The 15,685-nt window shown below is 39.1% G+C and overlaps 1 protein-coding gene across 7 annotated transcripts in view; it reads left to right on the forward strand.

Moving 5' to 3' along the window:
* Positions 1-14,149, forward strand: part of Kiaa1109 (KIAA1109 ortholog) — a 201,653-nt gene extending 187,504 nt beyond the window's left edge. For all 7 annotated transcript variants that reach the window (XM_036190575.1, XM_036190569.1, XM_036190574.1 and 4 more), the window contains 2 exons: positions 9,062-9,227; positions 13,450-14,149. In XM_036190575.1, the coding sequence (XP_036046468.1) occupies positions 9,062-9,227; positions 13,450-13,666 (383 nt within the window). In that variant the 3' untranslated portion in view covers positions 13,667-14,149. The remainder of the gene's footprint in view (positions 1-9,061; positions 9,228-13,449) is intronic.
* Positions 14,150-15,685: the final 1,536 nt, after the last annotated feature.

Here is a 15,685-nt window from a genome sequence, read left to right on the forward strand (position 1 = left end):
AAATGAAGGGCTTTGAAATGGTAAAGAATGTCCTCCCAAACATGATCATTTATTCCATTCAGTATTTATTGCACAGCTGTTCTGTATTTATGAAATATAAAGTTATGGTGGGTTAAATATCAGATGTATTTGTTTTTCCCAGTGCTGACATCTAGGACCTCATGTAGGTAGCAGACACTCCACCACTGAGCTATGTACACACACCTACTTTTTACCTTTTATTGTTGCTGATGTTAGTGTCGAAGCAGGCTCTTCCTAAGTTGCCCAAGCTGACCTTGAGTTCACTCTGCGTCCAAAGCAGGCTCTGAACTTTTGATCCTCCTGCCTCCACCTCCCACATAGCTCTGGGATTACAGGGCTACACTGCCTGGCCCAGTTCTACATGTGGTTCTTACTAAATGTAGCTTGGAAAAGATAACTTGTTCAGAGCACAGTAGAATACTATTTTGTTTTTTCATGAAGAAAAATGTTAAATTTAACTTGAAGATACATGAAAACTAAAAGATTATCAAAAAGACTATGTTGAAAGAGTACAAATTTAACATAACCTAGATTGGACTACTCTTCATTACTGTTCATCAGAAATGTGCCAAAAATTGAGTGAGGGTAAAATCTACAGTGGTTGTGGGAAGAATAATATCCAGCCTCAGTTCACACTCCTGCATATCTCACACCTTACCCTAGAAAGTACTGTATGTTGTGCCTACCCAAAGCATGAACTGAAGTGTAATAGCCACTAGTTGCCCTGCTCTGTGCAAACCAACATTCAGGCTTCATTTCCAGTTTGCCCATGTGTGAAAGCCTGTACTTATTTCTCTCAAATGTTATATAAGACATTTGACATTTTATGAAATACTGTCTCGGTCATAGTCTGCCTCAAACTAGTCTACCTCTAAAGCAAAAATCTCTTAATTTAAACTATTATAGTCAGGTGTACAGCATAGGATTATAATCCCAATGATTTAAGAGGATTTCAAGTTCTAGGCCAACCCAGGCAACTTAGTGAGAGTCTCTCTCAGGAAAAAAAAAAATTAAAGGGATTAGAGATATATGTCTTAGTGGTAAGGCACTTGTATAGCATCCGGTAGGCCTAGACTCAAACCCCAGTACTGCATAAACAGTTGTAAGACATTTGAATGGGAAAAGACAAAGTTTCATTGTCTGTGAGGATTTAGTTATATAGTATAATAGCTACTTAAGTATAGCTCATTATTACAAATTTAGGCCAGAATAATGATAAACACCTCTGAGAAATTTTTACCATCATATAAGACCTGAGTAAAATCAGTAATTTCTAGAACATGAAGATACATTATAGCAATGTAACTACCACCAATAATAAAAGCCCAGCAAGTACAGCAGAACTTGTAGGGATCTGTGTAGACTGTAGTAAAATCAATAATTTCTAGGACATGAAGATATATAATAGCTATGTAACTACCACCAATAATATAAGTGCAGCAAGTACAACAGAACTTGCAGGGATTTGTGTTCTGACACTGTGGTACTGCCTCACTCATTACCTAAATCAAGTTGCAATAGGAACTGCACATTGAACATCATCTTCAATTGTTTTAATCAACTTTGTGTCTTGAAACCTGTACTTCAAGAGAACCACTGTATTTATTCAATAAGATCACATAAAAAGCTATGTATGTCACAGATGTGGTCGTGTGTGTGTGTGTGTGTGTGTGTGTGTGTGTGTGTGTGTGTGTGTGTATGGTAGCCATCTTTAAAAAGACTTGTCTTTTATAAGGGATACTTGAGCACCATGAAGAAAAGATTTTACATAAAATGTTATTTATTGACACTGTTTTCATAACTTTATAACCATTAACATACAGAAAGCACTGATTACACACTTTAAATGAATTTTATGGTATATAAATAACAGTCCAATTAAGTCATCAAGTTACAACCTTTTTTTTGCTTTTTTTATTATTATTATATTTGTGTTTTAATTTTAAACATCAGCCATGAGTTCCCCTGTCCTCCCCCCTCCCGTCCCCACCCCCACAGTCCCCCCAGCGGCTCCCCTCCCTTCCCATCTCCTCCAGAGTCAAGACTCCCCTGGGGATTCATTTAAACCTGGTGGATTCAGTACAGGAAGGTCAAGTCCCCTCCTTCCAGGCTGAGCAAAGTATCCCTGTGTAAGCCCAAGGTTCCAAACATCCAGCTCATGCGTACGGACAGGTTCGGGTCCCACTGCCTGGGTGCCTCCCAAACAGTACAAGCTATTCAATTGTCTCACTTATCCAGAGGGCCTGATCCAGCTGGGGGCTCCACAGCCTTTGGTTCATAATTCATGTGCTTCCATTCGTTTGGCTATTTGTCCCTGTGCTTTTTCCAATCTTGGTCTCAACAATTCATGCTCTTACAGTCCCTCCTCTTTCTCAACAATTGGACACCTGAAGCTCCACCTGGGGCCTGGCTGAGGATCTCTGCATCCACTTCCATCAGTTATTGGATGAGAGTTCCAGCATGACTGTTAGGATGTTTGGCCATCTGATCACCAGACTAGGTCAAATCAGGCTTTCTCTCAACCATTGCCAGCAGTCTACAGAGAATGTATCATTGTGGATTTCTGGAGACCTCTCCAGCACTCTGCCTATTCCTATTCTCATGTGATCTTCATTTATCATGGTCTGTTATTCCTTGTTTTCCCTTTCTGTTCTTGATCCATCTGGGATCTCCTGCTCCCCTAAGCTCTCTTTCCCTCGAACCTTGCCCTTCATTACCCCCACTCACGTCCAGGTTGTTCATGTAAATCTCATCCATTTCTCTGTCATTGGGCCATCCCTGTGTCTTTCCTAGGGTCCCGTTTTCTAGGTAGCCTCCCTGGAGTTGTGTAGCAGTCTAGTCATCTTTGTTTTACATCTAGTATCCTCCAATGAGTGAGTACATACCATGTTTGTCTTTCTGAGTCTGGGTTACCTCACTCAGGATGATTTTTTTCTAGATCCATCCATTTGCCTGCAAACCTCATGATGTCATTGTTTTTCTCTGCTGAGTAGTACTCCATTGTGTATATGTACCACATTTTCTTTATCCATTCTTCAGTTGAAGGGCATCTAGGTTGTTTCCAGGTTCTGGCTATTACAAACAATGCTGATATGAACATAGCTGAGCAAATGCCCTTGTGGTATGATTGAGCATTCCTTGGGTATATGCCCAAGAGCTCTACACCTGGGTCTTGGGGGAGATGGATTCCCAAAGTGGCTGTATAAGCTTGCATTCCCACCAGCAGTGGAGAGAGTTCCCCTTGCTCCACATCCTCTCCAACATAAGCTGTCTTCTGTGTTTTTCATATTAGCCACTCTGACAGGTGTAAGGTGGTATCTCAGAGTCCTTTTGATTTGCATTTCCTGGATAATTAGGGATGTTGAGCAATTCCTTAAATGTCTTTCAGCCATTTGAGCTTCCTCTGTGGAGAATTCTCTGTTTAGTTCTATAGCCCATTTCTTAATTGGACTTTTGGGCATTTTGATGTCTAATTTCTGGAGTTCTTTATATATTCTGGATATCAGCCCTCTGTCAGATGTGGGGTTGGTGAAGACCTTTTCCCATTCTGTAGGCTGTCGCTTTGTCTTGTTGACCGTGTCCTTTGCTCTACAAAAGCTTCTCAGTTTCAACAGGTCCCATTGATTGATTGTTTCTCTCAGTGTCTGTGATACTGGTTTTATATTTAGAAAGTGATCTCTGGTGCCAATGCGTTCAAGAGTACTTCCTCCTTTCTCTTCTTTCAAGTTCAGAGTAACTGGATTTATGTTGAGGTCTTTGATCCACTTGGACTCAAGTTTTGTGCACGGTGACAGATATGGATCTATTTGCAGCCTTCTACACATTGACATCCAGTTATGCCAGCACCATTTGTTGAAGATGCTTTCTTTTTTCCATTGTACAGGTTTGGCTTCTTTGTCAAAAATTATATGTTCATAGGTGTGCGGGTTAATGTCAGGGTCTTCAATTCGATTCCATTGGTCCACATGTTGGTTTTTGTGCCAGTCCCAAGCTGTTTTTATGACTGTAGCTCTATAGTAGAGCTTGAGGTCGGGGATGGTGATGCCTCCAGAGGGTGTTTTATTGTATGGGTTTCTTTTGGCTATCCTGGGTTTTTTGTTTTTCCATATGAAGTTGAGTATTATTCTTTCCAGATCTGTGAAGAATTGTGTTGGTAATTTCATGGGGATTGCACTGAATCTGTAGATTGCTTTTGGTAAGATCGCCATTTTTACTATGTTAATCCTGCCTTCCCATGAGCATGGGAGATCTTTCCATTTTCTGACATCTTTTTCAATTTCTTTTTTCAGGGACTTAAAGTTCTTGTCATATAGGTCCTTCACGTGCTTAGAGTAACCCCAAGGTATTTTATCTCATTTGTGGCTATTGTAAAGGGTGATGTATCTCTGATTTCCTTCTCAGCCTGTTTGTCTATTGTATATAGGAGAGCTACTGATTTTTTTTAGTTGATCTTGTATCCTGCAATGTTGCTGAAGGTATTTATTAGCTGTATCAGTTCCTTGGTTGAATTTTTGGGGTCACTCATGTATACTATCATGTCATCTGCAAATAGGGAGAGCTTGACTTCTTCTTTTCCAAGTTGTATCCCCTTAATCTCCTTATGTTGTCTTATAGCTCTGGCTAGAACTTCAAGTACTATATTGAATAAGTATGGGGAGAGGGGACAGCCTTGTCTTGTTCCTGATTTTAGTGGTATTGCTTTGAGTTTCTCTCCGTTTAGTTTGATGTTGGCTGTTGACTTGCTGTAGATTGCCTTTATTATGTTTAGGTATGTTCCCTGTATTCCTGATCACTCCAATACCTTTATCATAAAGGGGTGTTGGATTTTGTCAAATGCCTTTTCTGCATCTAGTGAGATGATCATGTGGTTTTTTTCTTTGAGTTTGTTTATATGGTGTATTACATTGACAGACTTTCGTATGTTGAACCACCCTTGCATCCCTGGGATGAAGCCTACTTGATCATGGTGGATAATTGTTTTGATATGTTCTTGGAGTCTATTTGCCAGTATTTTATTATTTTTGCATCAGTGTTCATGAGGGAGATCGGTCTGTAGTTCTCTTTCTTTGATGCATCTTTGTTTGGTTTAGGAATCAGGGTAATTGTAGCCTCATAGAAGGAGTTTGGTAATATACCTTCTGCTTCTATTGTGTGGAACAATTTAAAGAGTATTGGTATTAAGTCTTCTTTGAAGATCTGGTAGAATTCTCCAGTGAAACCATCTAGTCCTGGGCTTTTTTTGCTTGGGAGACTTTTAATGACTGATTCTATTTCCATAGGGGTTATTAGACTGTTTAAATGGTTTATCTGGTCTTGATTTAACTTAGGTATGTGGTACCTATCCAGAAAATTATCCATTTCTTTTCGATTTTCCAGTTTTGTGGAGTAGAGGTTTTTGAAGTATGACCTGATGATTCTCTGGATTTCCTCATTGTCTGTTGTTATGTCCCCCTTCTCATTTCTGATTTTGTTAATTTGGATGCGCTCTCTCTCTGTATTTTGGTTAGTTTGAATAAGGGCTTGTCTATCTTGTTGATCTTCTCAAAGAACCAACTCTTTGTTTCATTAATCCTTTGTATTGTTCTCTTTGTTTCTATTTTATTGATTTCAGCTCTCAATTTGATAATTTCCTGGCGTCTGTTCCTCCTGGGAGACTTTGCTTCTTCCTGTTCAAGGGCTTTCAGTGTGTTGTCAAGTCACTAGCGTGAGATTTCTCCAGCTTCTTTATGTGGGCATTTAGTGCTATGAATTTCCCTCTTAGCACTGCTTTCGTAGTGTCCCATAAGTTTGGGTATGTGGTGTATTCATTTTCATTGATCTCTAGGAAGTCTTTAACTTCTTTCTTTATTTCTTCCTTAACCCATTGGTGATTCAGTTGAGCATTATTCAGTTTCCATGAGATTGTAGGATTTCTGTAGTTTTTTCTGTTGTTGAAATCTGACTTTAAACTATGGTGGTCTGATAGAACACAGGAGGTTATTCCAATTGTTTTGTATCTGTTGAGATTTGCTTTGTGGCCAAGAATGTGGTCGATTTTAGAGAAGGTTCCATGGGGTGCTGAGAAGAAGGTATATTCTTTTTTTGTTTGGGTGGAATGTTCTGTAGATATCGATTAAGTCCATTTGAGTCATAACATCAGTTAAGACCATTATGCCTCTGTTAAGTTTCAATTTGGCAGATCTGTCCAGAAGTGAAAGTGGGGTGTTGAAGTCTCCCACTATTAATGTGTGGGGTTTTATATGTGATTTAAGCTTTAGTAATGTTTCTTTTACATATATGGGCGCCCTTGTTTTTGGGGCATAAATATTCAGAATTGAGACTTCATCTTGGTGGATCTTTTCCTGGAATGAGTATATAATGTCCTTCATTATCCCTTTTGATTGATTTTAGTTTGAAGTCTATTTTGCTGTATATTCGGATGGCTACACCCACTTGCCTCTTAAGACCATTTGATTGGAAAGTCTTTTCCCAGCCTTTTATTCTTAGGTGGTGTCTATCTTTGAATTTGAGGTGTGTTTCTTGTATGCAGCAGAAAGATGGGTCCTGTTTTCGTATCCATTCTGTTAGTCTGTGTCTTTTTATAGGTGAATTAAGTCCATTGATATTAATGGATATTAATGACCAGTGATTGTTCTTTTCTGTTGTTATTTTTATTTTTTGGTGGTAGTGTGTGTGTACTTCTCTTTGGGGTTTACTGCTGTGATATTATCTATTGCCTGTGTTTTCATGGGTATATCTGCCTTCCATAGGTTGGAATTTTCCTTCTGGTGCTTTCTGTATGGCTGGGTTTGTGGATAAATATTGTTTAAATCTGGTTTTGTCTTGGAAGGTCTTGTTCACTCCATCTATGATAATTGAAAGTTTTGCTAGGTACATCAGTCTAGGCTGGCTTCCATGGTCTCTTAGTGTCTGCATTATATCTTTCCAGGTCCTTCTGGCTTTCAAAGTCTCCATTGAGAAATCAGGTGTTATTCTGATGGGTTTGCCTTTTAAGTCACTTGGCCTTTTTCCATTGCTGCCCTTAATATTCTTTCTTTATTCTGTACGTTTAGTTGTTTAATTATTATGTGGCAAGGGGACTTTGGGGGGGGGGGGTCTAGTTGTTTGTTGTTCTATAGGCTTCTTGTATCTTCATAGGCATTTCGTTCTTTAAGTTGGGAAAGTTTTCTTCTATGATCATGTTAAATATATTTTCTGTGCCTTTGAGTTGGTATTCTTCTCCTTCCTCTATCCCTATTATTCGTAGGTTTGGTCTTTTCATGGTGTCCCAAATTTCTTGGACATTTTGGGTCATGACTTTTTTTAGCTTTAGTATTTTCTTTGACTGATGAATTTATTTCTTCTACTGTATCTTCAACATCAGAGATCCTCTCTTCCATCTCTTGCATTCTGTTGGTTATACTTGCATCTGAAGTTCCTGTTTGTTTACTCAGATTTTGTATTTCCAGCATTCCTTCTGCCAGTGTCTTCTTCATTTTTTCTATTTCCCTCTTCAGATCTTGGACTGTTTCCTTTCCTTTTTCATGATTTTCTTTGAAGGACTTACTGTTTTCTTCTGCTTTATTTGTCCTTTCCTCTAGTTTTTTATAGCGTTCTTCCCATTTTTTGTCTGTTCCTCCACTTTAGTTTTGATTTCTTGTATATAAGGCTCTAGCCTCTTCATGATGTTACTTATAAGATTGCTTTCTTCTTCTTCTTCCATTCCGTGATGTTCAGGTCTAGCTGTTGGAGGGCTAGGTTCTGGTGATGCTGTATTGCTCTTTATTTTGTTGTATGTACTTCTGCCTTGACATCTGCCCATCTCCTTGTGGGTTCATTCTTGGTCTTAAAAGTGTACTTGGTCCAGACAGTGCTGACAGATTTAGGGAGCCTCTCTCTGGTCCAGATGAGAGTGCTGGCCGGTTAGGAGCTGGGGGCCTGGACTCTGAGTCTCAGGAAGTCCCTGGAGTCTCCTTATCTTGTCCAGATGGGAGCTCCTCTTGTCCAGATGGGAGATCCAGGACAGGATGGAATACTGGACACTGGTCTCTAAGTCTCCAGAAGTGGCTGTGGTCTCCAGCAGATGGGTGTGGGGACAAGGTGTTGAGGTTGTAGTGTCCACCGGAGGGTCTCTCTGGTCTCTGGTCCAGATGGGAGTTCCGGGGCGGATAGGAGCTGGGGGTTGGTCTCTGAGTCTCAGGAAGTGGCTGGGGTCTTGGGCAAATGGGTGTGGGGGTAGGGTGTGGAGACTGCAGGGTCTGCCTGCACTCTTGGAAAAGGGGAGCCTTCCTGCAGGGCCCGACGAATGGCCGGAAACTGGGGTCAAGTTGGGCAGGTCCTCCCAGGATGGCTGGTGCCCAGGGGTGGGACCCAGAGGCAGTTGCCTCTCTGACTATAACCCCAGGCACTCACCTCTGGTCCAGATGGGAGTTCCTGGGCAGATGGGAGCTCGGGGCTGGTCTCTGAGTCTCAGGGAGTGGCTGGGGTCTTGGGCAAATGGGTCATATCATGGGTTCCCAGCTCGGCCATGCTCTCAGCTCAGCTCCCTGCGGAAGGACTCACAGCACACCACACAAAACTGCTCCAACCTTTTTTTAATGCTGAAGTTTAGACTCAATGCTTGCTAAGAAAGTATTTTACCATGGAATTAATAACCCCTGGCCCTTCTTTAAATTTCTATTTTGAGATAAAGTCTCACTAAATTTTAGGCTGGCTTGAAACTGGCAGTCTTTTCAATCTCCTAGTCAGCTGCGGTTACTGATGTGACCAGCATACCTAGCTGCTAGTCATTGATTAGCACCACCTCTGTTGTTTACAATGCCCTATACCTGCTGTCACATATGTGCTCTCTACAGCCTACCACAGTGGCAACCTTGCTTTTCTCAGAAATACTAAAAATTGGTATTTTCTCTTGGCTTATTTTAAGATACCTTTTAATAAGTGTAATTAAATGAGGCTTGGAATGGTAATAGATAAAATGATAGAGACAATGGTGATTCTTAAGATGGTTTAAAAGTTATAAGATCTGGTTTTTTTGTTTGTTTGTTTTGTTTCATTGTAGCCATTTTTCCACCTCGGATTCTATCTACTCGACCAGGACAAAAAAGTTCAATTATTATGCATGATGATAATTCCTCTGACAGAGATAGAGAAGACAGCATCACTTACACCACTGTGGACTGGAGAGACTTTATGTGCAACACATGGCATCTGGAGCCTACTCTTAGGTAAGATGTGGGTGTGCACACCTCAGCATGTCCAAAGTTATTGCACTGGTTGTTGTTCCCATTGCTGTGAGCAAATGCTTGACAAGAAGCTAAAGGGAAGGTTTATTTTGGCTTATAGTTTAAGAGGGATACAGTCCACCCTGGTGGCACAACATGAGGCAGCTGGTAACAGTGTATCACAATCAGAACTGGAGAAGTGACAGGAAGTAGGGCCAGGCTGTAACACCTCAAAGCCTGCCTCTATTGACCCACACTTTCTAAAGGTTTCACAACCTTCAGCAGTGCTACCAACTGGGTACCAAGCCCATGGAGAACATAGTTTATGTTCAAACCACAATACCTACTCCATCCCTAATAGGCTCATAGCCATCCCATAATGAAAAATGCATTCATTCACCTTCAAAAGTTTTCATACTCCCATCCCTGTTTAATAGTCCAAAATTTCTCGACATTTAAGGCAGTCTCTTAACTGTGAACCACTGTACAATCAAAAAACAAGTTAATACTTCTATTATACAATGGCACAGAGTAAACTTTCCCCATTACATATGGAGGGCTGGGGGCATAACAAGGAAAGATTGGGCCAAAGCAGTACTGAAACCCAGCAGGGCAGAAATCAGGTCTTCAAAGTTCTTCAATGGCTCCATTCTTCCAGCTCGGCCTCCTGCAACACATGGACCCTCTCTCTTGGGCCAGTTCTCCATGTCTGCAGCTTTGCTCAGGAGACATCCCATGGTCCTGGCTCTCCATTATCCAGGCTTTCCTCTCCTACTTGTACTCCACTTTCACAGCTTCATACGTAAGTTCTTGGTGCTTCTAGGCAGAGCCTCTGATACTGCTACACGTAGTCTGGCTTCAGTAGCCTCAGGAACCTTAGCACAAACCCTATCATTCTTGCCTATAAAACCAGTACCATGTAGACAGTACTGCCAAATTCTGCTGCAAGCTGAAAATATAGCCTACCCCTTTGGACAGGAATCAGCCTCTATGTGCTGGTCCATGGAGAAACATCCTAGGCAGTTGTTCTCCTACTAGGGAACCCCTTTGGCAAGTTCTCTCCTTACGAATGAATTTGCATTTTCACAAGATGGAACTCCTGATGGGTGAGGTCTTGCCAGGGTGCCTTTCCAATTACTACTTCATTACAGACCATAATAGTGTTAATCTCTTTACAGCTATTTTCGTAGCACTTGTCTTAGTACAATTTTAAACTTACTTCTTTCTCTATCAAACTGATGATTTCTATTATCTTCTCCATTTGTTGCTTACTTACTCTTACAGTAGACGTGGTAAGAGTAGCCTGAATACTATTCTGCTATAATATTTCCTCCATCAAACATATCAGTCCATTACTTTTTAATTCAGCCCCACTCAAGTTCTCAGAACATGAACAGAATGCAGCCAAATTCTTGGTAAGAATGTAGGAAGAATAGCCTCCAGCCCAGGTCCCACCAGTCCTTATCCCCCTCATGAGCTAGACCTTCACTGTCCACTTTTTTCCCATTGACTTCTACACTTTCACCCATTAAATTCTGCTTGTAGCATTGAAGGGCTTTTTCAGCCCAGAGTTCCAAACTCTTCCACTTCTTCTAGTAAAACAGTTCCAAAGGCTCAAGAACCACATGGTCAAGATTATCACAGCAGCAGCCCCATGCTCAGTAGTAATTTTAGGTATTAGTCATTTTTCCCATAATTGTGACTGTACCCAACAAGCAGTAACTTAAGTAGGAAAGGGAAGACCTGAGAAGGGCATGAGGCATCCGTAGTCAAGAAGCAAAGAACAATAAGAAATAGAGCAGCACTGTAAAACTCAAGCCTACCCATAGCCCCCACATCCCAGCTTTACTCCTAAAGGTTTCATAGTCTCCCTAAACAATGCCACCATCTGGGGACTGAGTGTTAAAACCATGAGCCTATGAAGAACATTTCATAGTCAAATTACAACAGATACTGTGAGGAAAGTTATGAGTATCTTTTGTAGATTAATTGTGGTTACCTAGAGTAAATTTACAGTCAGTCACAGGTAATTTTTTATCTTTGGCTGTTATTTCTGCACTTCGTTTTGCTTTTGTAAGGTTCCCTGGGTGAAGCAAAACCAGTACAGACATTCTGCCATGATCTGCCAGTGTTGTCATTTCTTGATCAATCACTAGATTAGAGTAACTCCTTATGCTGTTGTCTTTCTTCACCTTCTGGCAAGGACCTTGCTTTTAAGTTTAGACAGCCACAGTAATAAGACCCATTAGTTATCTTAGTTAGGATTTCTGTTGCTGCAACAAAACACCATAACCAAAAAGCAAGTTGGGGAGGAAAGTGGTTATTTGGTCTACACTTCCACATTATTCATCACTGTTCATCACTGAAGGAAGTCAGAACAAGAACTCCAATAGGGCTGGATCCTGGAAGCAGGAGCTGATGCAGAGGCCATGGAGGGGAACCGTTTACTGGCCTGCTCTCTGTAGCTTGCTCAGCCTGCTAATAGAACCCAGGACCAGCATCCCAGAGATGGCACCACCCACCATGGGCTGAGCCCTCCCCCATTTGATCACTAAATGAGAAAATGTCTTATAGCTGGATCTCATCAAATCATTTCCTCAGCTAATGACTCTAGCTTGTTTCAAGTTGACACACAAAACCAGCCATCACAGTAGTCATACATCATTAGTAAGGAGCCATCAGAGTTTCCTACAGGATATATGTTATGACAGTTCCAAAGTGTCACTGTGTCTTCTTTTTGCATGTTAAACAATATAAAACTATGCCTACAATGCTGAACTTAATGCTATCAGATAATAGTTTCATTTTTTTAATTAAAAATGGTCACATTTTTCCAGTCATGACATATCAACTACTTTTAATATCAAATCTTCAAAAATATTTTCTAATATTCATTACAGTGGTTGTTATAATTAGTGGTACCTGCGTTGTATATTGTTTGTGATTAACATTCTTTCTGTTGTTTCTCATCTACTTTGTTATCCAAAACTTTGCAAATCCTTGGATGGTATCCAAAAATGGACTCTAGCCCAATATTCTGCAAGATAATATATTTAAATTAAGTGATTATTCAGACATATTTGTATCACAAAATAACTCCAAAACAACAAAATTTTATCTTGTACTAATATGGTTTGTTAGTAATGTATATTCAATAAAAATTGCCATAACCAAATCAACAGAACATTTTGTTATGAGAAATCTTAACATTGCTATTACTTGGTCCAACATAAGTATTTTTCAGAGGTACAAGTGCAGTAAAATATTTGGAAGATACATTTTAGATTTGTAAATCTAAATTATAACAGAACTAAGTGACTTCAGAGTGTATTTAAATTGACTATAAATAAAATTTCAAGTGAATATAAAAGTTACTATAATCTGTTTTCAACAAACTCATGACTAAAGGATGAGTAGTGTAGAGTACTAAAGAATATTGTTACCAGCTCTGGCTCCAAGCTTGGCTTTACCACAGAGCAATTCAGTAGTCAAGTCCAAAAGACCTTCCTTCTTTTCCTTCTTTAGTTTCCTCATGAAACTTTTGAAAAAATGGTACTACCTACCTGTGTACTCACCTAGGTGTAGGCAACACTCAGCACCTGGGGCTAACCTTTTTCAAGCCCTTGAAATGAGGCAGAAACAGACCAATATGAGTAACTTCCCCTGCCCCCCCCCAAAAAAAATGAGAAAGTACTTAACACACCGCTCAGTTATTCTATTAACTTAACCAGTCAGATAAATCTTCAGTAGAGACTGAAAGTCCAAGAAGTGAATCACCAGTAGCCTGTCTTCCTCATGAAAGGAAATGTCAAGATCAAAGAAAAAAAAAAAAAGGTTCTTTTTTTCAAACATGTTCAGCACATAGCACTCAGTAAATTTTAACTTTTCTCTTATTACAACCACATGCTTATGAAATCTTTTAACCAGTTGTCCTTTTAAATATTTAAAATAACCATGTAACAGGCCTGAAATAAATTAAGCACACCGGAATTCCATCAATATTATTGCTGTATGTAGTATATCAAAGACTTATCACCAGTAAATTATTTTCAGAAAACTATTACAGTGGACCTGAGGCTTTTAGACTCAAGTATTTAAATATATCTGCTGAAGTGTTTACCCAGACTATATTAACGAGAATGCAGTAATGTTCATGGACCTACCCTCAGGACTATGCAGTTGCATCATATGCCTTGACAATGACCATTTCTAATTACTATTTTAGATTAATTTCTTGGACTGGAAGAAAGATTGATCCAGTAGGTGTTGATTATATTCTTCAAAAATTGGGCTTTCACCATGCCAGGACAACTATTCCCAAATGGCTTCAGAGAGGAGTGATGGACCCACTGGACAAGGTGTTGTCCGTTCTCATCAAAAAACTTGGCACTGCACTGCAGGATGAAAAGGAAAAGAAAGGAAAAGACAAAGAAGAACACTAGAATAGTAGCTTGATCTGTGAAAAACCTGATTGTGTCTGTTAAGTTTTATTACACTGGATTTTTTTTCAGCATAACTTTAAATATTACTTTAAAATAATTCTAATTTTGTGGCCATTATTGTAACAGTTTGTAAGTTAATCTGTTTATTCTAGTTCTACTATTCTGTATACAGTAAAGTATTGCATGAAAATATAAATTTTGTGGAAAATTACATTAAAATATCCACAAAATTTATGATTGTTTTATGTGCAATATGATTCTGCACTTAAAATATTTGCAGAGTAACTGTGAATTTTTTTGTTATTGGCCATAACTTTTAGAAAAAAATCTTGTTGATAATGTGATTGGGGGGTCATTTATTTTTTTTATGTAGACTTGTATAAATATCTATTTGTATATAATTTGAGTAATTGTGATGATTGTATACCACAAAAATATTGTTTGTAACTATTGTAATAAAGTCACAATAATGGCTTCAGTCCATGGTTAGTTGTTTCTTATCTTTTTCTCATTTACTAGTGTGTTAATTTGTATGTGCTCATTCTGTTTCACAGTTACCATATGTTTTTATAGATAGTACTTGTAAAAAATTTAAATGTATAAATGTACTTAATAAAAATAGTTCCAGGGAAAAGGTTTCAGAGGTTTCAGAGCCTTTTGATATTGTTCTTTTCTGCTGGTGAGTACACAGACGCTCATTTTTATCATTACACTTTATTTAATCATTATATGTATTATGTAACCCTTTATGCTTATAAGGTATAAATGTTATATAATACACATGTATGTCTAATGTATATTTGTGATAAACACCAGTATATGTGTAGGCATACTAAAAATAATTTAAAAGAATTATAGTATCTAAAATAATCCTCCAGTCCTCAGTGTATCTAAGTAAATAAATATTCAAAAGTAGGTATATTTTTGATTACTCAGGTTGGAAATTTGGCCAAGTCAGGACAGTCTAAAGTTTAGGCATACAGCAGAACTGAAGAAACTGCAAGGAAACTTCTGGTAGGCCTTTGCATGGAGATGATTGTTTAATAATAGAACAAACCTCCAGAAAAGCCACATGCTCACTCCCAGGACTATGTACAATAAACAGTAATAAAGGGGAACTAACTGTTGGCATCAGTTCTTTATCCCTTTGCCATCTCATTGTGTAACTGGCTTGGCAGAAATGAAGATACTAAGAAATGACACCTATGCTCCTCCACTTGGCTCATTCACTATTGAAAAGATAGATCTCAGGGAATTGGAATTTTTCCAGAAAAATCTCATGTTGAGAGAAAGCCTAAAGCCTGAGATAGACAGAAAGGAAACTTCTCCTAGAAAGAGATTTTCAACTTGACAGAACCCCTTGCAGGAAGGTAGAGCCAAATGATTGGTCCAGGACTGTTTTACCACACTTCAGGACCCAGAAGGTGCACTTAGGGGTGTGGTATTATTTCATTAATCAAGCTTACCAGAGAAGCACGTTATGTACCTATTTTGGTTATAAAGCCTAAGAAAATACTACCAAAAAGTTAATCTAAACAACAATAACAAAAAAAAATCAACTAGTTTCCTATTTGATCCCATTTTAGATACTTATATATGGTTTAGGTTTAAATAGAGGGCAATAGTTATATCTCTCTAAAGAATTCTGGGCAAAGTGTACTCCCACTTATCATTGACCCATCATTATTATCTTGGTTCAAGACTTTCCTGAAAGATGATATGACAAGTTATCTTGGCACTGAAATCCCAGTCCCTTTCCACTCTTTCTCCTAGCATGATTCCTAGGGGAGATTCCATTTCCCTGGGCACCTTGTTTTACAGTCTGATGGGAAGTTCACAAATATCCTTTTGGAATAAGAAAGTCCTCACAACTCCCAGATGTTGGGAGATGTTTCTGTTTTTAGTAAAGTGCTATTGAAAAGCACCCAAAAGAACAACTGCTGTCAATATGACAACCCTTGTATCTCTGTGGGAGCAGTGCTAGAAAGTGGCATCTACAAAGTTTGAACTCAGAATAAA

This window comes from Onychomys torridus, chromosome 6 (assembly GCF_903995425.1).
Source record: "Onychomys torridus chromosome 6, mOncTor1.1, whole genome shotgun sequence".
Taxonomy (NCBI): domain Eukaryota; kingdom Metazoa; phylum Chordata; class Mammalia; order Rodentia; family Cricetidae; genus Onychomys; species Onychomys torridus.